Source organism: Ictalurus punctatus, chromosome 1, assembly GCF_001660625.3.
Source record: "Ictalurus punctatus breed USDA103 chromosome 1, Coco_2.0, whole genome shotgun sequence".
In the NCBI taxonomy this organism is placed as follows: Eukaryota; Metazoa; Chordata; class Actinopteri; order Siluriformes; family Ictaluridae; genus Ictalurus; species Ictalurus punctatus.
The window spans coordinates 16422705-16447035 of record NC_030416.2 but is presented as its reverse complement, the minus strand read 5'-3'; the positions used below and the strand labels follow the sequence as shown (position 1 = coordinate 16447035).

General features: G+C 37.4%; 3 protein-coding genes across 5 annotated transcripts in view; 2 read left to right on the top strand and 1 right to left on the bottom strand.

Moving 5' to 3' along the window:
* Nucleotides 1-193: 193 nt before the first annotated feature.
* ensab (endosulfine alpha b) lies at nucleotides 194-5779 on the bottom strand. The gene is made up of 3 exons (XM_017472885.2): nucleotides 5571-5779; nucleotides 2753-2875; nucleotides 194-2623 (listed from the first exon to the last, which is right to left on the bottom strand). Exons 1-3 carry the CDS (start codon nucleotides 5622-5624, stop codon nucleotides 2450-2452), a joined length of 351 nt encoding a protein of 116 aa, XP_017328374.1. The 5' UTR covers nucleotides 5625-5779; the 3' UTR covers nucleotides 194-2449.
* A 5313-nt stretch (nucleotides 5780-11092) lies between these two features.
* hormad1 (HORMA domain containing 1) lies at nucleotides 11093-22273 on the top strand. Of its 3 annotated transcripts, none has more exons than XM_017456163.3 (16): nucleotides 11093-11156; nucleotides 14700-14769; nucleotides 14855-15002; nucleotides 15231-15294; nucleotides 15481-15517; nucleotides 15630-15650; nucleotides 15760-15786; nucleotides 15964-16031; nucleotides 17126-17277; nucleotides 17501-17658; nucleotides 19102-19182; nucleotides 19296-19347; nucleotides 19547-19587; nucleotides 20675-20755; nucleotides 21533-21577; nucleotides 21822-22273. In XM_017456163.3, exons 2-16 carry the CDS (start codon nucleotides 14737-14739, stop codon nucleotides 21909-21911), a joined length of 1098 nt encoding a protein of 365 aa, XP_017311652.1. In that variant the 5' UTR covers nucleotides 11093-11156; nucleotides 14700-14736; the 3' UTR covers nucleotides 21912-22273. The 3 variants fall into 3 exon arrangements, with proteins under 3 accessions (XP_017311652.1, XP_047012377.1, XP_047012385.1); XM_047156421.2 differs by having other exon boundaries at nucleotides 20675-20794; XM_047156429.2 differs by lacking the exons at nucleotides 20675-20755; nucleotides 21533-21577; nucleotides 21822-22273 and adding an exon at nucleotides 19923-20068.
* LOC108272706 (protein S100-A1) overlaps nucleotides 16136-24331 on the top strand; it is a 143211-nt gene continuing 135015 nt past the window's right edge. Inside the window, exon 1 of the mRNA XM_017481353.3 lies at nucleotides 16136-16139. The gene's annotated coding sequence lies outside the window, so the exon portion shown is untranslated. The remainder of the gene's footprint in view (nucleotides 16140-24331) is intronic.

The window sequence follows — 24331 nt, the reverse complement described above, 5'->3', positions numbered from 1 at the left end:
ATACTAAAGTCTTTAACATTTGCTCGAAGTTTAACTTTTATTGCAATAGACAATGAATGTAGTTACTTCTAATGAGTGTTCATTTTTTGCCACTTTATTCTGTAGATCTCTGAATCCTGAAATTGTTTTGTAAGAACTACTCAAACTCTTTCCAATATAGCACTAAGCATGTTTAAATGAAATATCCACAAAATGTCAATGTAAAACTTTATTCCAGACAACAATCTTAAGCTTTTTCCATTTTTCAGAACTTGACATGTCAGAACATTACAGTCTAGGATAATGTTCAAAACCAGTTTCTTTCCCATGCCTATTTATCATTTCTGCCAAGTCCACAGTAGTCTTCTTAAATCATAAATACATAAAGGTAAGGTGCATGCATGTCTGTCTGTGCATGTACAGCACTGAGTACACAGATACACACAGTAAACATTAGGTTTTGGAACTCCAAAATGATCAAGCAGTGTATGGGGTAGTTCATATTAAAGCTGTGGTGAGTTGACCTTTCAATGCAAAATGAAATATTTGCATGGATCACAATAACCAGCCCCATAGACCTTCTTGTTTCTAAAGCAGTATTTTCTAAAGAGTCTTTCCTGGCTATCTCTTATATAATTCCAACTAAATACCTGACAAAATATTAGAATAAAGATACTTGTGTCATTATTATACAAATATACACAACTTGGGAAGGTTTCCTCATCTACACCTTTATACAACTGCATATGCCTTAACAGTAACCCAGTGTGTTTTCTAATGAACTGAATTCTTAACAGTTTTGTAATGAGAAAAAATATACACTTATGTATGTATGTATGAGAAGAAAATGTTGCAAAGGAAGATGTTTAACAAACAACTTGATGGTTATGTTAAAAGAAAACCTGTAGAGTGGAGATAAGAAAAATGAAGATATGGGGAAATGAAAGCAAATACAAATATTAAAATAAATGTGCTTTCTATTTACAATTTGAGATCAGCTAAAAGAGGTTATGGTACAACACTGTACATAATACATTATTCACAACAAACACCCGAACAACATTCAAACGTAATCATGCTCAAAATGCATACTTTTCAATTTTGCCTGCAAATTTTCTCAAATCACCATATTATCATCATAACTCTTGCATCAAACACAGTCACGGTCACTCGTATGAGTGCGGGATGCATGACATTTTTAAAGTGTTCCGCTCAATATGCAGTTATGAATATGATTATGCAGTTAAAGTCCCTGAATAGTTTTCAGCCAAGTCTGATTATCTCCTAGGTTACTGACAGACTTGCATCACCTCTGTCCATGGTTTGTACATGTGAATTAATTTAAATGGGATCTGAACTTCTAGTGTTAAGGGAGTCTTAACATTGTAGCTTTCTGAATCAGGTGTATTTAGTACAGACGTCATTACAAACTAAGATTAATATCATCAAGGCCTAAACAGAATTATCCTATAGATCAAAAGCTAGCCATCCTTGATTAGGAAGGCAGACATGTCAACACCAGGAAAATGAACTTTATGATAAATAATTATTACCTGAACACACTTATTTAATCAAATTATTAAAATGTATATTATCACATGTAATGTGCTTTTCCATCTGCCTGTCTATCCTCTTAATGTCCCTGCTTCACAAACAGTAACATAACAGACTGAATGATTGTACCTTGGTAACTCCTGATGTGTATCATACAGGTGAAGAAAAGGAATCTATGTTCACTTACATTTATTACCTTAACAATTATGAGCCTGAGCTATTCCGTATAATTACTCAGTACAAGGCTGCATGGTTTTACTAAACCATGTCAAATCAGGTGTCCTGAACACAATGTTCTGTGCTGAGTCAGGTCCTTAGTTGAAGCACTTTTGATTATCGCGGCACATGAATACAACATTTTGGTCTATTCACATTCTAACGCAAGCCTACTGATGAGTACCGAGTTTAGTCAATCGAATTAAAAAAGCAAACATTTGATCAGACTGAGATGAGAAATTACAAGTGTGATTAACATGCATTTTGCACCAAAGTAGCGAAGTAATATGTCTATATGCTTTAGAAAACAATCTTATGCTGCTAATGCCAAAGAACAAAGATTATCATCTCTATGAACCTGTAAATATGATTAGTATTTGATGAGGGATCAAACTGTCTGTGGCCTCCATAATTTCAAACAAAGAGTTTGATCTCATTCCTGTAGAAGGTGTATAGATCATAAAGTGCATTAAAATTGCCCGTCACCTTAACTGGCCCTTCACTAAACCGACTGCTCCTGAGCCAGATGTTTGTGAGACAGTGTGGTGGATCAGGCTAGAGCTGTTGAGAGGGGATAGAGTTTAAAAAAAACAACAACTTGTAACCCAATATATGAAGCAAATAGTGCACAACCCCAATGGAGCTCTGAAGTTGAGGAGAGAAAATTTGGGAAGGGGTCGCTCAGGATCTGAGGTAGTGATTAGCCAACCAGTTTGCTTGTGACTAAGGAGGACTTTCTTTGTGGCAAGTCCTGCGGAGTTGGAATGTGATCACCGGTCACGATACTCTTTTCTGGACCAGTTGCTGCTGGTAGTTGCTTATTCTTCATCTTTGCCTTGGCCATGTTGTAATCACCTGAATCAAAGTACTTTTGCTGAAAAAAAAGAAGAAGAAGAAGAAAAATGAATGCAATTACCAGTTTTACCAGGTGTGAATCCACACTATAAGTCCCAAAGGAAGGCAACATGCCAAATTATATGTTTAACACCATACAGCCACCTACTCCTTTCTGAAGTCTTTTCATCAAAAAGTCTGATCCTCCTGGCTTCTGGCCCAAATTAGGATACTTTGCTTTTAGTTTGGCCTCCTCTGTTCTCACAGGATTTGAATTAGGGTCCTGAGATTCCTGCACAAAAAAACCCCAAACATTATGTGCAGAATGTGTGGCACGAATGTAAGACCAAGAGTTCAACAACAACAAAAAAAGAACATACACGTGTTTGTATACACGTGTGCTCTCAATTGAAGGAACATAATCCCATGCAACGTGAAATCACACCCATTCTGGAAACTGATACTTCCTCTTAAGGGTGTAATTATTTGTATTAGTCCTCATTACAATACCACGACAATCATTACGAGACCATAATGCCTTTTATTTTATGACCATATGCTCAAGCCTTATAACTTACATAAATTCCCCAGATTAGTCTGCCAGATCCTTTATGCTTCTAGCAACTGATTTAAGAAGCACATAAACACCTACTCATGTGTTGCAAGACTGGGAATGCACTCTTCCAGTGTCATGAAATGCAGAGAAGACAAAGTTCTACTCTAAATTCATGTTAGAAATATGTAGCAGCTCATTTAAACTTAAGATTATTATTACTGCTGTTAAGGAATCCTTAATAAACAGACAGAACTGTATTAGCATAAAACCTGAAGAACCTGATAGACACAGGAATTTGGATCAAGACCGTACATGTTGCATTTCAACATAACAGCAACTAGGTGTAGCTGGAAAATACACTGAACACATGCATATAGTCAAGTCAATGTCCAAAGTACAGCACCATGTCTAGAACAAAAAGAAGTCTACCAAGGTGACTTTGTAACTGACCCTAAACATGACCGAAACAATCTTTTTCAACAACAAAACAAGAAACGATGTCTTTAGAAACCTGTGGTTTGCAGATTAGATATATACATATATTATTTTACTGACATTACTTATGGAATCAAACTCCTGCAAGGCATTGTTTTTAATTGTCTTTATATAAGAAAGATTAATGTATGGTTTAGACACTAATCTAAGAAGACAACGCCTCAGACGAACAGGTACAGCTCAGACATCCACCCCAGTGACAGTATCTGGAATGATCTACTACACCCTGCCAAGAATTTATGAGTCACTGAAACTGTAGAAAACACAGAACATGTAGGCTGATGCGGTGTGCTTGCGAGTGGATTTACTGAGAGACTTTTACATTGCATGCACAAAGACAGAAACAATAAAGTAACCTTCGTTCAAGATGAATTCAGCATGAACATGCATAACTCATATAAATGCTACAAAAAGTGAAATGCACAATAGAGCATGCATGCAGCTATTTTCAACCTCGAACATTCGTGACTGAATGTTTACTGGTATAGAGGACTGCCAGAAAAACTAACCCTACCTTCCCGCCTACCAGCTGTCTACAATTCAAGCTAAACAAATACTCATTTCCATTTAACCTTCCTGCATTGTATTAGCTCGCTCAGCCTGACATTGGTTGCTTGAAATATGGGTTACTTTTCATATGGGCTGTATTTGTAAGATACAGTGGTTGAACAATGCTTCAAATTTAATCTACGTAGCAAAGCTTTTTCATTTTGTAATAATGATGTGTTGTTTTTTTCTGTTGTTGTTGTCGTCATTCTGGCTTTCATTTGCTGCCCTCTATTGGACAAAACACTTACATGAGTAGTACTATAGCAGAACTTCCCGACACATTACATTACAAACCTATTACATTGTGAATTTACATTATAGCTATTCATAGAGATTGATGACTATGGTTAAGTTTAAACTTAAATAGACTTTGTTTCAGACTTCAATACAATTAGAATATGTTAGACCACATCTTCGGTCTAACCAGCTACCAAAACACAGGCGCGAGTCTAACTGGTTGACTATCTTTATCAGCTTGCTTATTACTGATTAAACTGATCAATAAAAGTTGAGATGATCTAAATTGCCTCAAAGCTGTGTTCTTTTCATAAAACCCTGACTAATATGTAGCAATTCAGAAACTGTTTTCTTTCAGCAAAAATCCAGCTTGGTTTGACCAATACACAGGCCAAGCTGCTCAGACCAAGCTAAAAGATGAGATTATATCTCAGAATATAAACACTAAAGACGTTTTTTCTCTTCCATCCATACTGGGCACCAGCTAGTCTATGTTTTTACATGAAACAACATAACCCAGTCATCTTTATGTGTGTGTTTTATGTTGTGCGGTCACAGCGTTTGTACACATGCCTGCATAATGGGGAAATCATGATGCAAAACGGACCAGACATCAATGCAAATAGCTCAGCTGAAATACACACTGGAGGAATACTGCAAAGTTAAAGCAGCCCAACCCTATAGCCATGATCAGGTGCATGACCTCCCCTACTGTCCTGCTGTGAATAAACCAAACCTACTGAGAACCAGGACGGACGGACATACATACATACATATTCACTGGGCTGATCATACATTTAGGTCCTGCTATAGACTGAAGGCCAATTTTGGCAGAGCTCTTGTCTCAGTGATTTGCAAGGTGCTGTCTGACTACAGCGGAAACTCGCACTGCAGCAGCCCTGTTCACGCTCAACTCATGAACCTTAGCTTGGTTTACCTCAGTAAACTCATACAAGATACGTTTTCGAAGACCCTTAACCCGTACAGATTGATAACCACACGAGTCACACAGTTTCAAGGTGTATCGTCCAGGATAGCTGACGTACCTAGCTAGCTATAGCCCGCTGCTTGCTAATAGACACAACAGCTTAGCCTAATCAGTGCTAGCTTGTAAAAACATGGCTAGCTGACTAGCCTCCTAAACGCCCACCTGTGTCTCACCGCACTCTCCCGATAACGTCTCGGTATCCTGGTTATCTGACATTGCTGGCCAACTTCTAAAGAAAACGGGAATCAGGATGCTTGCAAGGGAAAACTGTAGCGTGTCCAGAAAGATTCGCCCGCCCACGCTGTACTGACTGCGGGTAACCGAGCAGCCTTTCGCCAGAGCACCCAAGCAAACGTCTCAGAAAACTACATGCGCGGCTATTACACAAACGGTGGTAACTGTTACCGCGCAACTCAAAACAAGGAGAAGAGTACAGGGGTAATAATGCAAATTCACCATCGACTATTACCCTGCTGGAAAGTCCAGTTGACCAGTTAAACTGGTGACCACCTTATTTGTTCAAGCTATGTTTTTTGAGAACTGATTGACCAGTTCGAGCTAAATCCAGCTCTAGCTGGTAACTGGTAACCATCCTATACTTAATGAACTACTTACTTAGATTATATATACTTAGAATAAAACAAAAATCACCCTCACAAAATATAAATGAATTTCCTTTTAAAAAATTTTTATTATACCAGTACAATTTATGTCATATTGTGTGAGAGAAACTAGAGTGTGTGTTCACTGAAGGCCAACATTCATAAAAAAAAACAGTTTTCATATTAAAACACAACATTGTGTGGGAATAGGTTCATACTAATGGAATGTTAAATACCCGGTACCAACACGTACACATATACAGTAGGCTACAGTTGAGAGAGAAGAGGAACAAAGTGGGTGGCATGTTTGCTGTGTGAATCTGAATATATGTGTGTGTCTGAGAGAGAGAGAGAGAGAGAGAGAGAGAGAGAGAGAATGAGAGAGAATGAGAGAGAATGAGAATGAGAATGAATGGTGCCCTGCAATAGACTGGAGTCCCATTTGAGCTGAATTCTCCTGCCAGGATAGGCTCTGGATTTATGCGACCCTGACCTGTTGATGGATGAATGAATGAATAAATGAATGAAAATGCTCAGTGCTGATTCAGATTTCAAGCTAGTTCAGCTTCTGATGATTTTTATGCAAACATTGGGCTGGAGTTTGTTTGTTTTTTTGCTGTTTGTTTGTTTTGTTCTTTTTTGTTGTTGTTGTTGCTGGACCTGGCAATCCTGCACATGTTGTCAATTTACAATTTTATGCTCCATATTTTTCTTAGTTCTTTGCTAACTTTTTTTTCACTTGACTAGCTTTGTTTGTTTGAATTTCACAATCATCACTTTTTTTGTTGTCAATCTCAAACAGTTAATTTTTATATAGGATTAGTAGAAGTATTTCAAGACAATGTCACACCCTGTATTTCAAACTTGCCCTATTTACATGGTAAATAATATTCATTAATTTTATTTGACAAATTGGATTTTATCAGTTTTTGTGTTTCCACTTTTTTTCCCAGGAGTTATTCTTAGGGGCCCCTGGTTGCCATGGCCCCCTATGCACCATACATTCTGCATATCTTCTATAGAGGAACTTTATAATTCCCTGTACAATCTACATTTTTAACAATACAAACACTGATAGCCACAACATTTTAGATATAAGTAATAATATAAGTCTCAATGTATTTATGAATTTGAAATACTGAGGTTATTCAAAATTAGACAAACAAGAACATGCTTTAGTTAATAGCCATAAAGTTACCTTGTAGCTAATACACTGGAAAAATGTATGCATTTTGCTATAAATGTTTGCCCTTTACTACACTGTTTGTGTTTCTATCTGTGATCTGAATCTCAAGAGAAATTGGGTCATGCAGCAAGACAACGACCATAAGCACATAAGTCATTCAATAAAATTAATGTTTTGGAATGGCCAGGTCAAAGTTCTGACCTTAATCCAATAGAAATGTTGTGGAAGGACCTGAAACAAGCAGTTCATGTGATAAAACCCACCAACATCCCAGAGTTTAAGTTATTCTGTACTGAGGAATGGTCTTAAATTCCTCCAAGCCGATGTGCAGGACTGATCAACAGTTACGGAAATGTTTAGTTGCAGTTATTGCTCACAAGGTTATACTGAAAGATACTGAAAGCAAAGGTTCACATACTTTTGCCACTCACAGATATGTAATATTAGATAATTTCCTCAATAAATAAATGACCAAGTATAATATTTTGTCTCATTTATTTAACTGGGTTCTCTTTGTCTACTTTTAGGACTTGTGTGAAAATAGTTTAGGGGGCAGGGGTGGCTTGGCAGTTAAGGCTCTGGGTTACTGATCAGAAAGTCGGGGGTTAAAGCCCCAGCACTGCCAAGCTGCCACCTTGAGCAAGGCCCTTAACCCTCTCTGCTCCAGGTGTGCTGTATCATGGCTGACCCTGCACTCTGACCCCAGCTTCCTGACATGCTGGGGTATGCCCCACCAATTATCCATATTCTACGGCTTACTCCTTCTTCAGGGTCGCGAGGCACCTGGAGCCTATCCAGGAAGCATCGGGCACAAGGCAGGGTACACCCCGGACAGGGTGCCAGTCCATCGCAGGGCACAATCACACAATCACATACACTATGGACACTTTAGACACACCAATCAGCCTGCTACTGACTGGGAGGAAACCTGCAAACTCCACACACACACGGCCCCAGCAGGAATCGAACCCCAGCCCCTGGGGGTGTGAGGCAAACATGCTAACCACTAAGCCACCTTGTGCCCTGTGCTTTCCCTAAGGCACTGTCCATCCACAGGGCAGTTAGATACAGATAACCCATTAACACAAGCTACCTAGCTAAAGTATAATGTAAAAACAACATAACAATTGGCCTGTGCATGTTGTTATCTATTATGTATATATTTTGTTATTCAGCCCATCAAAAAGGATTGCCATGAGCATTAGCTGGATAGTTTTAGCACACTGGCTAAAACCCACATCACAGGATTGAGAGGATCCATCTCGAATCACTCACTCTTACCTAATATAGCCAAGTTTGACATACACAAATATGGAGAAACTCACAGCAAGTCACTAGCTAACTATCATGAGTTCTCTAGTTCAACAACATTTGAACTGGGTTGCAACATGAACTCCACAACAATGATAAATGTGCTATCAACTGACTAACATTCTCTAGCTTCCCATGAAATTAGAGAACAAATAAATGGCTAACCTGTTCAGCAAGATAAAAAAGCCAACGCTCCATCAGTCCTGCATCAATTTTACACTTGTATTATAATACCAGTCTCTTTCCCACTTTCTTACTCCAAATACTGTGGGCCATATAATGTTTTTATAGAATATTCAATTTTTGACTCAATAATAATTTTTTTTTATTCAATGCACTGTACCTTTATAGTTATGTTTCAGGACAGAGTTTGCCTTCAAATGTGCCTTCTGGGATTTTGGAGTGGAATCAAAAACAGAACAAAAAAGGGGGAAGGGTCTCATAAAAAGAAAGAATGAAAAAGAAAAGTAGAGAAGAGGTTTAAAGAGGTTAAACCTTTTTTGCACTGCTGGCCACATGTAAAAATTTTGCTTGAATCTCTGCCATGCTTGCCTGAAGATAGCGCTGATCTCTTTCCTTCTCTTCACTTTTGTATCTTAATATAAAATAGCCAAAATAACATTTGAAAGCATATACTTGCAACAGCAAAAAAAATAAACAAAAAAACCCCAGCATATAGACAGAATAAGCAGTATATAAAACAGTACATGAAAGAAGGAAATATAATTTTTTTAAAAAATTTGTTACACGTTTGTTGGAATGTCAGTCTCATCAGTAACCTTATAGCAATATATTGTAATCTTTAACAGGAAGTACTAGATACATTTGACTTTATTCAAGATATCCATTTTTCCATCTGTGCATGCATCTGTCCAAGATTCTCAATACTGCAATATCTCATTGGTTGAATGTTTGCAGGATATATGTGGAATTTTCATTGAACCAGCAGATGAACTGATTACATTTAAGATTAGAACTGATGGTTAAATTCCAGAGTCTCTTTCTCTCGCTCTCTTTAGTGATTCATATGTTTACATTATTAAATATATTGATTTTGGGGGTGTTTCTGATTGAGTGCAATTCAATATGCTTATACAATTGCACATGTTTAGGGACAGTGGTGGCTTAATGGTTGGTGCTTTGGACTACTGCTTGGAAAGTTATAATCATGGTACTGACAAGCTGCCAGTCTTGAGTCCTTGAGCAATGCCATTAATGCTCATCTGTTCAGTTTAGTTGGATAAAAGACAAATTAATAAATGTGTATTTATTCTAGGATAAATATGTATATGTCTAGGATGCAACATGTGTTCATAGGGTCATGGCCAGAGGCCTTAACAAAAGCCATCTTGGAAGGTGCCAGGGTTGATATTATCAGATAGATTAAAGTATCACTGTACATAATGATGATGATTGGGATTTCACTCAGAATGTCCTGTTTTCTTGTGATAGCAAGAAATAGGCACAAAATTTACTTAAATTAAACCTATGTTTTATTTCCACCTTTTTCACTGTTCATCAGTTAAATGTATTGTATGTGTGTTTTATTGTATCACAAACAGGTAACTGCTGAACCTGTTCATTGACTAAATTTATGTTCCCTATAGTTTGTTTACATAGTATTGTACATAAAAACATTATGGTTTTACATAATTCTAAACAGTTGGGTGTAATTGGTTGACTGGTGTGTCTCTCTACCCACCATCTGAGATGCTTCTCACAACATTTGCTGCATCAACAAAGCCAACGGCATTGTAGAAGACACCTCCCACCCCTCTTATGAACTTTTCATCCTCCTGCCATCTGGCAGAATGTACTGGAGCATCTGTGCCAACACCACCATCAGATTCTGCAGAGCAGTTTCTTCCCTGAGGCAGTCAGAATACTCAACTCCCTGCTGCCTCCCAACGTTCACCTGGGCTAGTCAAAGCCCTAACCCAGTATGACTCTTGGACATTTTAATATTTTATTATTATTATTATTATTATTATTATTATTATTATTATTATTATTATTATTATTATAGTGATATTTTTTATTTTATTATTTATGAGAATCTTTATTGCTTGCAACTTAATATTGCTGCTACAACATATAATTGTTTTCAGACAATTATTGCAATAGTTTTCCCACACAACACTGTTCTGTTGTTCTGTATAGTCAACATGCACTGTCCTGGGTATTTAATGGTCCTGGAGAAATGTCATTTTGTTCCAATGTATACAAGCTATATAGAGGAATGACAATAAAACCCACTTGAACATGAACTTGAACTAATGGACTATAGTTTCCATATGTCACAACTAATAAATGTAAATATTAAATTCTATATGTTCACTAAGGTTTCCAAAACAAATTTTGGAGTGGAATGTAGTTTGTGTTATAATGCAGCCCAAAGCAGTAAAATTAGTTTACTCAGGCAACTGGGGGAAATGGGATTAAATGTCTTGAGACTCCACTCTAACAGCTTAAATAGACAGGAATCTACATCTGGTGCTGGTTAAAATATGTAAAAGCAATAACCGATGAATGAATGAATCAATTAATAAAAGATTCGAATCATTTTCCTGAACTAAATGATGAATCGAATCACTAAAAAGAATCGTTTCGCGCGTCACTAAGTTATTTAAGAAGCTTCATAGATCTGTGGTAAGTCTGTATTACTAAGGTGCTTTGAGTTTTGTTGGAATCTGCAAAAAAATAGCAAAACACTAGTAATCCTAACATTGATATTTATTAGTAAGGTGAATTTAGGTGTATGAAGTTATTTAAACTGCGTTTCATGCAAATGGACGTGGTTCCTTTTTGTAGCGTTCCTTTTGCTAAGTTTACCTGGATAACGCTAAATTATACCAATCAATCTAACAGTAATTTTCACACAATTTGACATAATCAAGTGAAAAGGATCCTAGTAGACTTGAATCATATCCTTTTAGCTAAACAGTGACACCTAGTTACACTATCTATGACTAAGTTGAGGTAAGGCTAATGATGGCTAACGTTCTTCACCTGGTGTCACAGCATGATGTTAACCTAGCCCCCTTTCCTCATAACACGGTCAATTTACCCGCGCGCAAAATTGAGTGGCACGGCTTTTAGACACTCCGCGGTAGTAGCGCCGCACACTGAAACCAATTCCGCGTTTCCACTGCAGGAACTTTCCACAGGAACTAGGGACTTTTGGAGGTACTCGGTGTGTTTCCACCAAAGGGACCAGGGTCTAAATTAAGTACCGGTTAAAATATTTCCCCCTCGGCAAGTCTCTACTCGTGGTACTTTTTAAAAATTCAAGAACTTTGGTGGGTGGGACTTGGGCGCTGAAATGCTGATTGGTTGAGTGCACAGCATTTTTTTAACCACCATTTTTAAAAGTCTTTTGCGGTGTGTACAGTAAAGCCTAGCTCACACTACAAGATTTTAAGCTCGTCGTCAAAAACCCTTTGATTGGAGGCAAATCAGCCACAATTGGTGCTCACCAATCAGCAGTTGATTGTTAAGTGTGAAGTACTCAACAACACATCGCCGAGGCATTGCCAACACCAGACAGATACGGTAAATGTCTGGAGCTGTCAGGCGACTCCACATCCTGTGGTGTGAAAAGTGTCATCACAGGCAGGGATTACGTTGATGAGCTACAGCCAATGAGAGAGCAAGGCATGGGGTGAGGTCACTGTGATGAAGGGAAACCCACAAAATATAAGCAGAAGCATAAAGGGGAGAACCTGTACAAACACGCAAAATCCTTGCTGGCCGCGTGTGCTAATCCATTCTTTCACCCACTTTCTTAGTTTTTTTCCTTTTTGGGGTTTCTTCAGCACAAATCATCGAGCAAACAGCTCACACATCTTATTTCTGTCCTATGTCCATATTCAAATAAACAACTCCTGTTTCGCGTGTGATTTTCGTGTCATATATCCGTGTCATTTATATGACACAATTGAGTTTCTTAAAAAAGATAACTGATGGACCGATGCCGAGGCTCAGGCCTCAATTTGTATTTATGCTGTGCATGAAATGCAGCAGGAACTGGAAACGGCAACCCACAATGTAAAAGTATAGTTAAGCGATATCAAGTGAGTTAAGCGAGCTGGGCATTGTTCACCCAGGACAATAGTGCAGAGAGAAACTCAAGAAATTAAAACAGGACTACAAGAAAATTAAGGATTACAAACATAGGAGCGGCTCAGACCAGCGGACTAACGTCACCAGGCTAATTTGCCTAATCTTCACAGTACTTCAGACCGCGATGGAAACACAGACAACAAAGGTCTGGAGAAACCAAATGTTCCCGTGAAAAAAGTTCCTGGGACTAATTGATCCGGGTAATTTTAATGGAAAAGCAGCTAAAGATATTTATTTAACGAACTTCAACAAAACGAAAACAATTTTCACGTTGTATGAAACAATGACTTCAAATTAGTGAGCCATAAAAATAAGTTCACAGTATGTCTAAGTATATATAAAGTAGAAAAACGAAATGGTTATATTGAATTTAGAGTCTGCCAAACTGCTCACAATACAAATTATATGATTTCATTGCTGCTTTTAATAGCACTCAATAAGATCCTTTATTAATTCATGTTCAATAAACGCTTTATCCTGGAGAGGACCACATTGGATTGTGAGCCAATCCTGGTAATGCTGGGTGCAAGGTGGGAGAATTTACCCCATATGGGACACCTGTTTATTTCAAAGCATCATATACACAATCATTCACACGCTTAATCCCACCTAGAGGCAATTTAGTGCAGCTAGTGTACTTATGTTTATGTTTAGGCAGTAGGAGGAAACTGGAGAATCCGGAGTAAAGCAATGAGAACCCAACACAGACAGTAACTAAAGCTCAGGATTGAACTCTGCATCACTGCCTCACAGCAGTGCCACCTGGCCACCCTGTATTCAACCTGAGGTCAAGATTAGTCCAAAATAGCCATTTTCAATTGTCATCACACTAGCACATATTATCGTTGTCTTTCAGACTATGCTCACAATAAGAAATACAGAATTGAGTATACTAGTATGCAAAGAAAAGAATTTCACTGTGCATATGTATATGTGATCAATAAAGACTCATTATCATTTATTTATCATTTATTTAATTGCCATTGGAGATTTGCTATCCCAGACAAATTAATCATTATGGTTATTTAACATTTTAAAGTTCTTTGACATTAAAAGAACCAAACCCAATATATCTTATTAAACTGGTGTGTACTGATTAGATACACACTAGCAATTTAAAATAGGCATTTTACAGTGGATTAAACTTGATCGCTGAATTAATTTGATTTCCTAATAATGTGCTCAGTGAGTGTGTATATATATACAATGTACAGTGGGGTCCAAAAGCATGAGACCACTAGTGAAAATGCTGCTATTTTGCATTCTCTTCTATAGTGGTTAGCATGTTTGCTTCGCACCTCTGGGGTTGAAGGTTTGAATCCCTGTGTGTGCTGGGTACTTCAGGGGTTTCCTCTGAGTACTCCGGTTTCCTCCCACAGTCCAAAGACATGGCTCATTGACATTTCCAAATTGCCCGTAGTGTGCAAATGTGTGTGCGATTGTGCTCTTAGATGGGTTTTCACCCCGTCCAATGTGTCCCTGCCTTGTGCCCCGAGTTCCCTGGGATACACTGCAGGCAGAAAATGGATGGATGGATGATTTTGGGTGTAAATTATTATAAAACTCAGTAGTACAATCCCGTCATTTTTTTTTATTGTATAAGTGTATTCCGGCTCACTAATCTGGAGCTGGTTTGAATAAATACTACTTTTAAATTATTTTATGTATTTTAAATATTACATAGTATACATACTCTATTTTAGAAATTTATCTTAAGACTGAATTCCAGCTACTATACAGTTCTGCAGCAAAATTAAATCATTTTATTAAGCATAAAGTGCCACACTGTGATATGTGTAACGATACCTATTTCAAACCGTCTCTTTATAATATCTGATTAAATTTGATTAATAGAGCTCATTTTTGCTCACAACCACTGAGTTATAGTTATAGAAGAGTCACTTTATTAATGGATAACACATTGTTTGTTTATTTTTGTTTTTCTTGGTTACTGTTTGAAAAGCCCTCATGTCAAGGTTTTACAGTGCGTACACTACTACCACTAAGTGTCTAAAAGGCGTGCCCATACATTTATTTTGATTGTTTTGTTTTGTTTTATGATGCAACCAGAGAGACCAAAGAATTCACAATCATCCTTCTGATCGCCATGGCCTGCGAACAACGCTTGCGGACTCATGAGGTAAAGATTACGCTAGACTATGTTTTATTAACCAGTTAAATGTTTACTCATGACTTCCCCAAAATATGTTTTTTTTTATTTTCAGGGGTCTTCGCAAATGCTTCCTCGTGTAGTTGCCACAGAGCAGCAGTCACTGGTGGTTGTTAAGAAATTACTTGCGATTGCTGTCTCCAGCATCACTTACCTTCGAGGTCTTTTTCCAGAAAAAGCATATGGGAGTAAATATGTTGAGGGTAAGAGAAATACATTGAAACATTGGGCTATTAAATATCATTCTGCAAAATTTGAATTGCATACATTTGCCATAAACAGTAACTAGAACAGAGATTTTGCAGATCCGATACTGACCATACTGGATTTTCTCATTAGCAGCACTGGCACCTTTGATGATACAATGTTTTTAATCTGTATCATAACCATGAATTATGACCTTCATGTTTTTACACCTCCACCTCCCCCAGAACAGAAAGTGATGATTCTTCGAGAGGAGCGGACCTGCCCTGGTGCTAGTCAGATTGTACAGTGGTCAGTATTTAGACACACCAGCACCTGCAGTTGTTCACTAAATAAATGCTCTCACAATGTTAACATGCTCTAGCAATGCAAATTATCTTTTTTTTTTTTAATAATAGTGTGTACTGAAACACATTTCTGTTGGAAAATGCCAGTGGTTATTTCCTGATTCACTCACACACACTATCATATGTGCAGGTTGCAGGGATGCTTTGATGCCCTTCAGAAGAGATACGTAAGTCAGCTTCATCCAAAGAAGGACTGAAAACTTTTCTCAGGAAAATTTGTGCACAACATTGAACTTTAAAAATATTACAATTCCACTTAATGATGTTTATTTCCAACAGCTCCGCATTATTTTATTATCCGTGAGTATTTAAAGCAGAATAATTGTTCAAATAAATGTAACGTTTAACTAAAGTGATGTTCTAGGTGTTGTTTAATTCTGATTACAATGCATTGCTTATGCTTTCCTAGATGTACTCTGATCCAGAACACCCTGAGGTAGGTAATCCTATTTATTTATTTATTTATTATTGAAAGTAATTTGGCAGTAGTAATCAGGCAAAGTGACATTTATACCACTGGTAACAAGACATAAGTAAGGCTGAGTTCTAGCTGATGGTTTCCATCTCCTTTAATATTTTACCTTGTTTTTATTAACCATGTTCTTTGTTGTAGAAAGTAACAGAATGCTACCAGTTCAGAATTCAGTACACTGAAAAGGGGCCTCGGCTGGATTTTGAAAGGTGATCATTTAGAAATGTGCTACTTTTGAATGTTGATCAGAACACAGGGAAAAACAGTATAACAATGTTATTAACACATGGGGGCTCTAATTTGTGTAGTCTTTCCCTGACACAAAGAGAAAACCCTGGGTTAGGGTTAGGGTAAAGTGAAAACCCTGTGTGATGCTAGATCTTGCATTTTCTGAATAGGAAGCTGGTCCATCACAAGGCAACACACGCACGCACATACATATCATAACCAGTCTACCATAACCATAACCTGTCTGTTTGCAAGTATGTTTTCAGGAGGTGGGAGAAAACCAGAGGTTAGTGTCCAATTTGGCACAGCTGATACTTAAAAATGGGTGTACAGGAGTTCCAAAAATAACATCTAGACAGGCTGACATGCTGGCAAAACTCTTGTAAAGTCACAGCCATGCTATTTATAGTTAAACTCCATCCATCCAAAGAAAACCACTTATGTCCATGTTTACTGGCTACAGTCCACAGAAATGCATTTTAAATAGAATAATTGTACACTGATGACCCTTTAAAGATCCATTACTGCATGAAGTTTACTGCTAATTTTGGGTTTTCACACCAAATATTGACTTTGTTAAGTTTATTACTGTTTCTTGCTCCTTATATAAGTTTGTTTTATGTAGAAATGTTTAATTCCATTATTTCTGAAGGCATCTTTGCGCTATAGCATTTCTTTGCATGTGCCTAAGAATGTTGCACTGAATATGGCACAATCAATGCAGTGAAGAGAAAAAGGCACTAGTTCTGTTGTCCAGGCTGTTATTTTTACTATGAAAACAAAATTCTGTGTAAAATATAATTTTATCATTGAGATATGTCACCGTTCTGAGCCATGGTGCACACTTTTTTCTAAAGGGGATGAGAGACTAACGACCCTTTGATGATGTATTCATTCTCACCACACATCTTTTCACCAGATTGCCATCTGCTATGATGGTCACAGAAATGCTAAGCACAAAAATTCTCACACATGCCAGCACTGTAAAACCTGAACCTTCTTTTTGAAAATAGAGCCCATGACCTTTGAAAAAAGTGATGATCTTACTTGAAAATGTTGTGTCTAAAATTGTTAGCAAAAGCCAGAAGAATGTGACTAAGATGGACTGTAGTGACATAAAGAAAGCGAGTATTCTGTTGGTGCGTAAACTGTACACGCTGATGCAGAACCTTGGCCCACTCCCTGATAGTGTGTGCCTCAACATGAAGCTCTCCTACTACGATGATGGTAAATCACAGCTTGTACACCTGCTCAAATATGCAGCACATTCATGCAGCACGATGCTTAAAATCTTGCACATAGAGGTCAAGAGCTTCGGCTCATGTTCAGATCAGAATGGGGAAAAATGTGATCTCAGTGACTTTGACTTCTAAGTGACAAATTTTCATAAGTGTGAGTGAGATTTCCACAGCACTTTTTTGTGTGTTGTATCTGTTTACATGCTTGGCAGTGACTCCATATGACTACCAGCCACCAGGCTTTAAAGAAGGAGAAAACAGCATGCTGGTCTTTCAGAAAGAGCCGGTGAATCTGACCATGGGAGAAGTTGTTACGCCTTTCCACACCCTAAAAGTGGATATCACCACTGAGAGAGAGAGACTGGAAAAGGTGCTATTTGAACTTTATGGAGACGTAGTTAAATGTAGATTTTAATTCAGTGTGTGTGTGTGTGTGTGTGTGTGTGTATATATATATATATATCTCACAAAAGTGAGTACATCATGCTCTGCTTCAGTATGTCACAGTACATGTTGGCATTCATGGTTCCCTCAATGAACTGTAGCTCCCCAGTGCTGGCAGCACTCATGCAGCCCCAGACCATGACACTCCCACCACCATGCTTGACTGTAGGCAAGACACACTTGTCTTTGTATTCTTCACCTGGTTGCCGTCACATGCTTTACACCATCAGAACCAAATAAGTGTATCTCGGTCTCATCAGACCACAGGACATGGTTCCAGTAATCCATGTCCTTAGTCCGCTTGTCTTCAGCAAACTGTTTGCGGGATTTCTTGTCCATCATCTTTAGAAGAGGCTTCCTTCTGGGACGACAGCCACGCAGACCAGTTTGATGCAGTGTGTGGCATATGATCTGAGCACTGACAGGCTCACCCCCCTCCCCCCTCCCCCCTCCCCCTTCAACCTCTGCAGCAATGCTGGCAGCATTCATACTTCTATTTCCCAAACACAACCTCTGGATATGACGCTGAGCACGTCACTCAACTTCTTTGGTCAACCATGGCGAGGCCTGTTCTGAGTGGAACCTGTCCTGTTAAACCACTGTATGGTCTTGGCCAGCGTGCTGCAGCTCAGTGTCAGGGTTTTGGCAATCTTCTTATAGCCTAGACCATCTTTATGTAGAGCAACAATTAGAACAATTAGTTTTTTTCAGATCCTCAGAGAGTTCTTTGCCATGAGGTGCCATGTTGAACTTCCAGTGACCAGTATGAGGGAGTGTGAGAGCAATGACACCAAATTTAACACACCTGCTCCCCATTCACACCTGAGACCTTGTAACACTAACAAGTCACATGACGCCGGGGAGGGAAAATGGCTAATTGGGCCCAATTTGGACATTTTCACTTTTTGTACTCACTTTTGTTGCCAGCGGTTTAGACATTAATGGCTGTGTGTTGAGTTATTTTGAGGGGACAGCAAATTTACACTGTTACACAAGCTGTACACTCACTACTTTACATTGTAGCAAAGTGTCATTTCTTCATTGTTGTCACATGAAAAGATATAATCAAATATTTACGAAAATGTGAGGGGTGTACTCACTTTTGTGAGATACTCTCTGTGTATGTGTGTGTGTGTGTATATATATATATATATATATATATATATATATATATATATATATATATATATATATATATATATATTTAAAAAATTCTGTACATTTCATAATTTAATTAATGTAATGTTTGTTACTTGCCTAATTAGACAACTGAACTCTCTAGTTCAGTCCAAGGTAATATGGTTACATTAATGGCTGGCTAATTATGATTAAAATTAAATTGAAATTGGTTGTCTGTCTATGTTTGCAGGTAGATGATGATGAGCCGGTATGTGCCCGAGATAGATGGACTTTGAAAATAAATGAAGAAATGGTTTGTGTGTCAAAGCAGGTAAGAACGTCTTTTTAAATATAGTACTCAGATTGCGATTTCAATTCTGCATTCATGTAAATTTCAGTTGAAGCAGTCTGAGTTGCATTCATTGTCTGTTTTTCTGTAAATAGGAGTTTGTAACCAAAGAAAACATAGTTACTGACGCTGGCATTGAGAACTCGGGTAAGCTTTCTCAGATGGTTTGAGACAATCATCAGTTTATAATTTAATTATTTCTTTTTAGTTTGTTATACAGATTTGTACAGTGCATTTATCATAATCTTGATGCCACCTTTATTAACACTAGTATTAAAATAAACAAAACAAATATAATGTTGTAAAATTTTACTATTTCACATACTTTCTGTTTTGGCACTGATAGATCTGAGCAAAGAGGAGATGCTGGAGAATTCACAATTCATGGTAAATCTTTCAAGAATATTGAATATATTAGAAAACTGAACCTGGATTAATTCTCAAAGCCAGTGCTTTTTCAGTGACAGAATAATCCAATTTAAACACAGCAACAGGCTGTTGATGCCAATGTATTCTACCAGTCAAAAGTTTGGACAGAACAGCTTATAAATGGGTTTTCATAATCTTTCATATATTCTAATGTTTTATAATAATAATAACAATAACAATAATAATAACAATAATTTAAAAAGACAATGACACAATGAAATATGACAAATTGAATTATGCAGTGACCAAGAAAGGTGTTAAACAAACCAGAGCTTGTTTTATACTCTTAACAGGAAATTTTTAACAGTATTCCTTATGAAGCATTTTCAAACTCTTCGCATCATCTCCACCAGCTTCTTGATAGAGCTTCAAGTTCTCAAAGAGGTTGAGCATCTGTTGGCTTCTTTTCCTAAGTTATAAATGATAATTTGTTTGAGGAGACTTTATTTTAAGAAAAAAAACCCTAATTATTAAAACCTTTATTCAGAAATAAATGTGTATGGTTATTAATTTCACTTTTTATTTTGCTTTATCACAATGCAATGGCAGTCAAAAATATAAAGTATATTCAGTCTTGTGTATTCAAACTTTTGACTGCTAGTGTGCATTAACTTGCACTACAAATAATTAACTCTGTAGTCATAGTCCCACAACAGGCAGAAGGAAGAAGAACAGCAGCAATTCTCCAAATTGTTAAGACTATCTTAACAATTAGACTGCTTGCTGTTGCAGTAGTAGACTGCTTGCAGTAGACTGCTTGCTGTTGTGTTTTAGTTTGCATTGATTGAAACAGTTTGAAACTGTTGGCACTGTAGCAGTTATGTAAGACTGAACAAAGAACTGGGAAGACGAACACCTGTAAAAAAACAAAAAAGAAACATTCTACTATAAAAATATAATTCAATGATCTACTGGAATTCATGTAGACTGTAAAAGTGAATGATGCATTTTATTTAAAAATACAATTAATATATTTGCAACTTGTTATAGCCTTAGGCTTCTTAATGGAACCTGCGATAGATTTAAGTCTGTTTATGTTATACAGGCAGACAGTCTTGTAAAGAAGACAGCTGATCTAGATGTGACTACGAGGAAAACAAGGAGCGGCCGAGTCTTCAACTCCTCAGTAATAAGAGAGATATCTCTATATCTTTTTTCATGCAAGGTATAACACACGACAAACTGTGCTGTTATACGAAAATAATGCAGGCCAGGGGGTGTAAAGTGCCGTATTTACATGTAACAGCATAGTCTGGAGTGTGTTATTCCACTTATAACACAGTGATTTGCCAACAGTTACAATGTTTCATTTATTGATGAATACCACATCACGCATTTTAATGGTTTACAGTTAGAGACTTGATGTTGTGGCACATCCGAGAAGCAAAGTTAGTTCCTGTTCTCACCTACATTAAAGTTCGGTAAACACTCACATAGCAGCCACTCTCTCTTTCTCTCTCTCTCTCAACCAAGAATTCTGTAAATGTTAAATAACTGTCGCCTAACAAAAAACATCACAACATCAATTATTAAAAATTTTACTTTGTTAAAGAACACATGTTTAAAATAGGTTTATTATTGATCTTTGATCATGTGATCTGCCATACAAGTCCCTGTGTATGAGCTGTTACAATGTTACTATAGAAACAATAACATATTAGAACAAGCACGTTAATATTAACCTGTCGTTCATGTTACAGCCAGAAATACTGTCCGAGCCATGCTGTTGTACAAAAATAATGCACATGTTCTGAAAAGTCAGAGTCAAACATTCAACCATGCTGTGATCTAAACAATAATAATAATTATTTTTTATTATAGAACATTTCATACTACCATTTTCATAAGGCTGAAGGTTATCTTACATATTGATGTCATTTGTTTGTTTATTTTGGGATTATAGTGCAATAAAGGTGGTACTGTGCCTTCATCCACAGCAAAGAAACCGGTAAGCTTAAAAACTCCTGTAAACACAGCCCTGTTATGGAAAACTGCAGACATACACATAATGCATAAGCAGTATTGGGAAAGAGAAGTGAGAAGTCTACAGTCTAAAAATATCTCAATCTAAAAACTCTACTTGTTTTTGTCTTCATTATTACTCTTACCATTTGGTGCCAATATGATCACAACTGTTAACTGTAGCTCAAAATTGTAGCATCTAAAATATATGTACGCTGTTCTCTTTGTAGGTTTCTCAGTTTCAGTTTCCACTTAGTCAAGACCCTTTGCCTGCTGCTCCAAAGAGGCGCAAATTCAGTGTCCCTAAAGAAAGCCACTGACACAGTGCTACAAAACATCATAGTGTACCCAGGACAGCTGGAGCATATTAGCTTAGCCTTTACAATGATGACATTGTAAAACAACAAGTGCTCACAGTAGTTTTGTCTCTGAACTACATAGCATGAATTCCAGATGTTACACGATATGTTGACATGGATTAATAGTAGTTAATGGTACTTGTATTTCAGGGATGATGTTTGTTTTTACATGTTAAATAAGTCAAACCTGTATTCAAGCATACAAATAGCAGTTGTTTTCATACTTCAATGTACAAGTATTGTTTTATTTGAATTATAAATGCATATTTACTTGTTTTAAAGTTAATATATTTCGGACTTTTGAAAATAAAGAAATATTTCTGAGCAAATCGGCAAGAGTTGGTTGTTGCACTTTTAGGATTTATCCTTTATCTTGACTAGCATTAGGGATAAATAATAGTAGTCCACTAGATGGCACCAATAGCATTATTCCAGAGGACTAGAGCGAACACTAAATGAGACATAGACCTTATTTGATTACTGTGTTCAATATGGCCTTGTTTGCTTTATCATGACTCAAAGGTGAGTATCATCTAGGCCACATGAAGCATCTACTTGCAGCACATGGGAGGGTTTTATTGTGGGTAGTGCACCTTTCAGCCACAATTTCCTTAGTGATAAGGGCACCAGAGTCTTTTAACCTACATACAGTGCTGTACTACCTAGCAAAACAAGGTAACAATAGCATAAGCTGTCATGTATGGATTAAACAGTTGAGTGTATAAAATCATTTCCATGTAGGACATGCAATATCTTTTTTTAAGTACAAAGAATTGTATTGGTTGGGTTATGGCCCAATTAACATTTATTTATTTATTTATTTATTTATTTATTCTTGTTTTTGCAGAGAAAATTGTAACAGCAATTTGCAATATCTTCTCAGCCAAATGGCCCTCCAAGGGTTTACTTGGATTGATAAAATAATGCGAGACAAGGGCATGTTAAAACAGTAAAGATATAGGATGCTTTGATGATAAGCCAGTAACAGTCTATGGGTGCACATTAAAGATAATTATGCCAAAGCAGTACCCACAGCTTTATCTCTTTGTGGGTAGTCCAGCTGTGAAATATACTTCCGTACTACACCTTAAACTGTGTCTTCTTTAATAATTTTCCTTCTGTTTGCTATTGCTTGTTTAGATATGCCCAGCTGCACTACAACTGTCTAACACTGATCAATAGTACTGCAAATTAGTCACTTATACACACACAGACCCATAGAGTGAGGGTGAGAGGCAGAGTTCATTAAATAATCCATAAACAGACATGCTGAAATACTGTGTTGTGATTCCCAGTTTGAATAGCCAGCTGAGAAAGAGATATGGTATTATTTGTAGTGTATTATAGAAAGCCTGTGTAACATTCCTGCTTTAGCCAAAAGCAGTACTCGATTTTATGAATGAAGGACAAAGTGTGAGGAAATGCATGTAGGTTGTAAGACATTTGTTTTATTTATGCTCATATGATACATTCACTAGCAGCATAGAATAAATTCAAAAATAAATCGAAGCATGGACATTCTTGAAAACTTCAGATAACACGGGAAATCAGAATTCAGTTGAGAATTCTCAGTCAATTAAGCACAAATTTTAGGGGATACTTCATGAGCATACCAAAAGTCTAGTTGTTCACTCAAGACCTGTTTGGTGTGGCTGTGGAGCTCAAGACTCACACTCAGAGCTGTCAGGCTGATTAGAGACAGGGAGAGCCCTGAGCAAATTCAGAGATCTGAGCTGCTGTCAGGCCATGAGGGGGAGGCAGAGTGTTATTCCCCCTCAGGGCTTCTACAGTATGCTAGGAGAGCAAAAGGAGCTCTGGACATTTAGCAGGGGACCCTGATCCCCTGACCTTGCCAGAAGGGCAGCAAATGTTTTGCTGCTGAATAGTAATTCTTCAGCGCAGTAGCTTGCCTATCTCCTATCCCCTCACAGCATGCTTTGATTGAAAAAGAGACCATGGGCTTTTCTTCAGAATCTATGGATTGTGACTTATTTGTGTAAATAATAATGCAAAAAAAAATAAAAATGCCAAAGGTCCTAAAGAATCAAACCAAATGCCAATTCATTACTTTAAGGTAATATTCACTAGATACAGTTGTCAAGTTTTGATCATCATCAAGTCAAAACACAAAAAGGTTGTAGTCACTACCATATTTCATTCATTTATTCATTTATTCAGTCATTAACCCTTTCATCCTGGTCAGGGGTGCAGTGAAGAAGCCTATCCCAGGAACACTGGGAATAAGGCAGGAATATACCCTAGATCTCACACATCAGTTCATCGCAGGGCACCACGTCTACACTCGCATTCACACACTCATTTACACCTACAGGCATTTAATTTAACAGGCATAGAATATCCAATCTGCCTGCAGTTGTTTT

Excerpts from the sequence above, each read along its gene's own strand:
- hormad1 (XM_047156421.2), top strand. The coding sequence starts at position 14,737 with ATGGCCTGCGAACAACGCTTGCGGACTCATGAG. Across the intron at positions 15,787-15,963 it reads CTGATCCAGAACACCCTGAG|AAAGTAACAGAATGCTACCA; the intron begins GTAGGTAATCCT and ends TCTTTGTTGTAG. Across the intron at positions 17,659-19,101 it reads AGAGAGAGAGACTGGAAAAG|GTAGATGATGATGAGCCGGT; the intron begins GTGCTATTTGAA and ends CTATGTTTGCAG.
- ensab (XM_017472885.2), bottom strand. The coding sequence starts at position 5,624 with ATGTCAGATAACCAGGATACCGAGACGTTATCGGGAGAGTGCGGTGAG. Across the intron at positions 2,876-5,570 it reads GAGAGTGCGGTGAGACACAG|GAATCTCAGGACCCTAATTC; the intron begins GTGGGCGTTTAG and ends TTTTTTGTGCAG. Across the intron at positions 2,624-2,752 it reads TGAAAAGACTTCAGAAAGGA|CAAAAGTACTTTGATTCAGG; the intron begins GTAGGTGGCTGT and ends CTTTTTTTTCAG.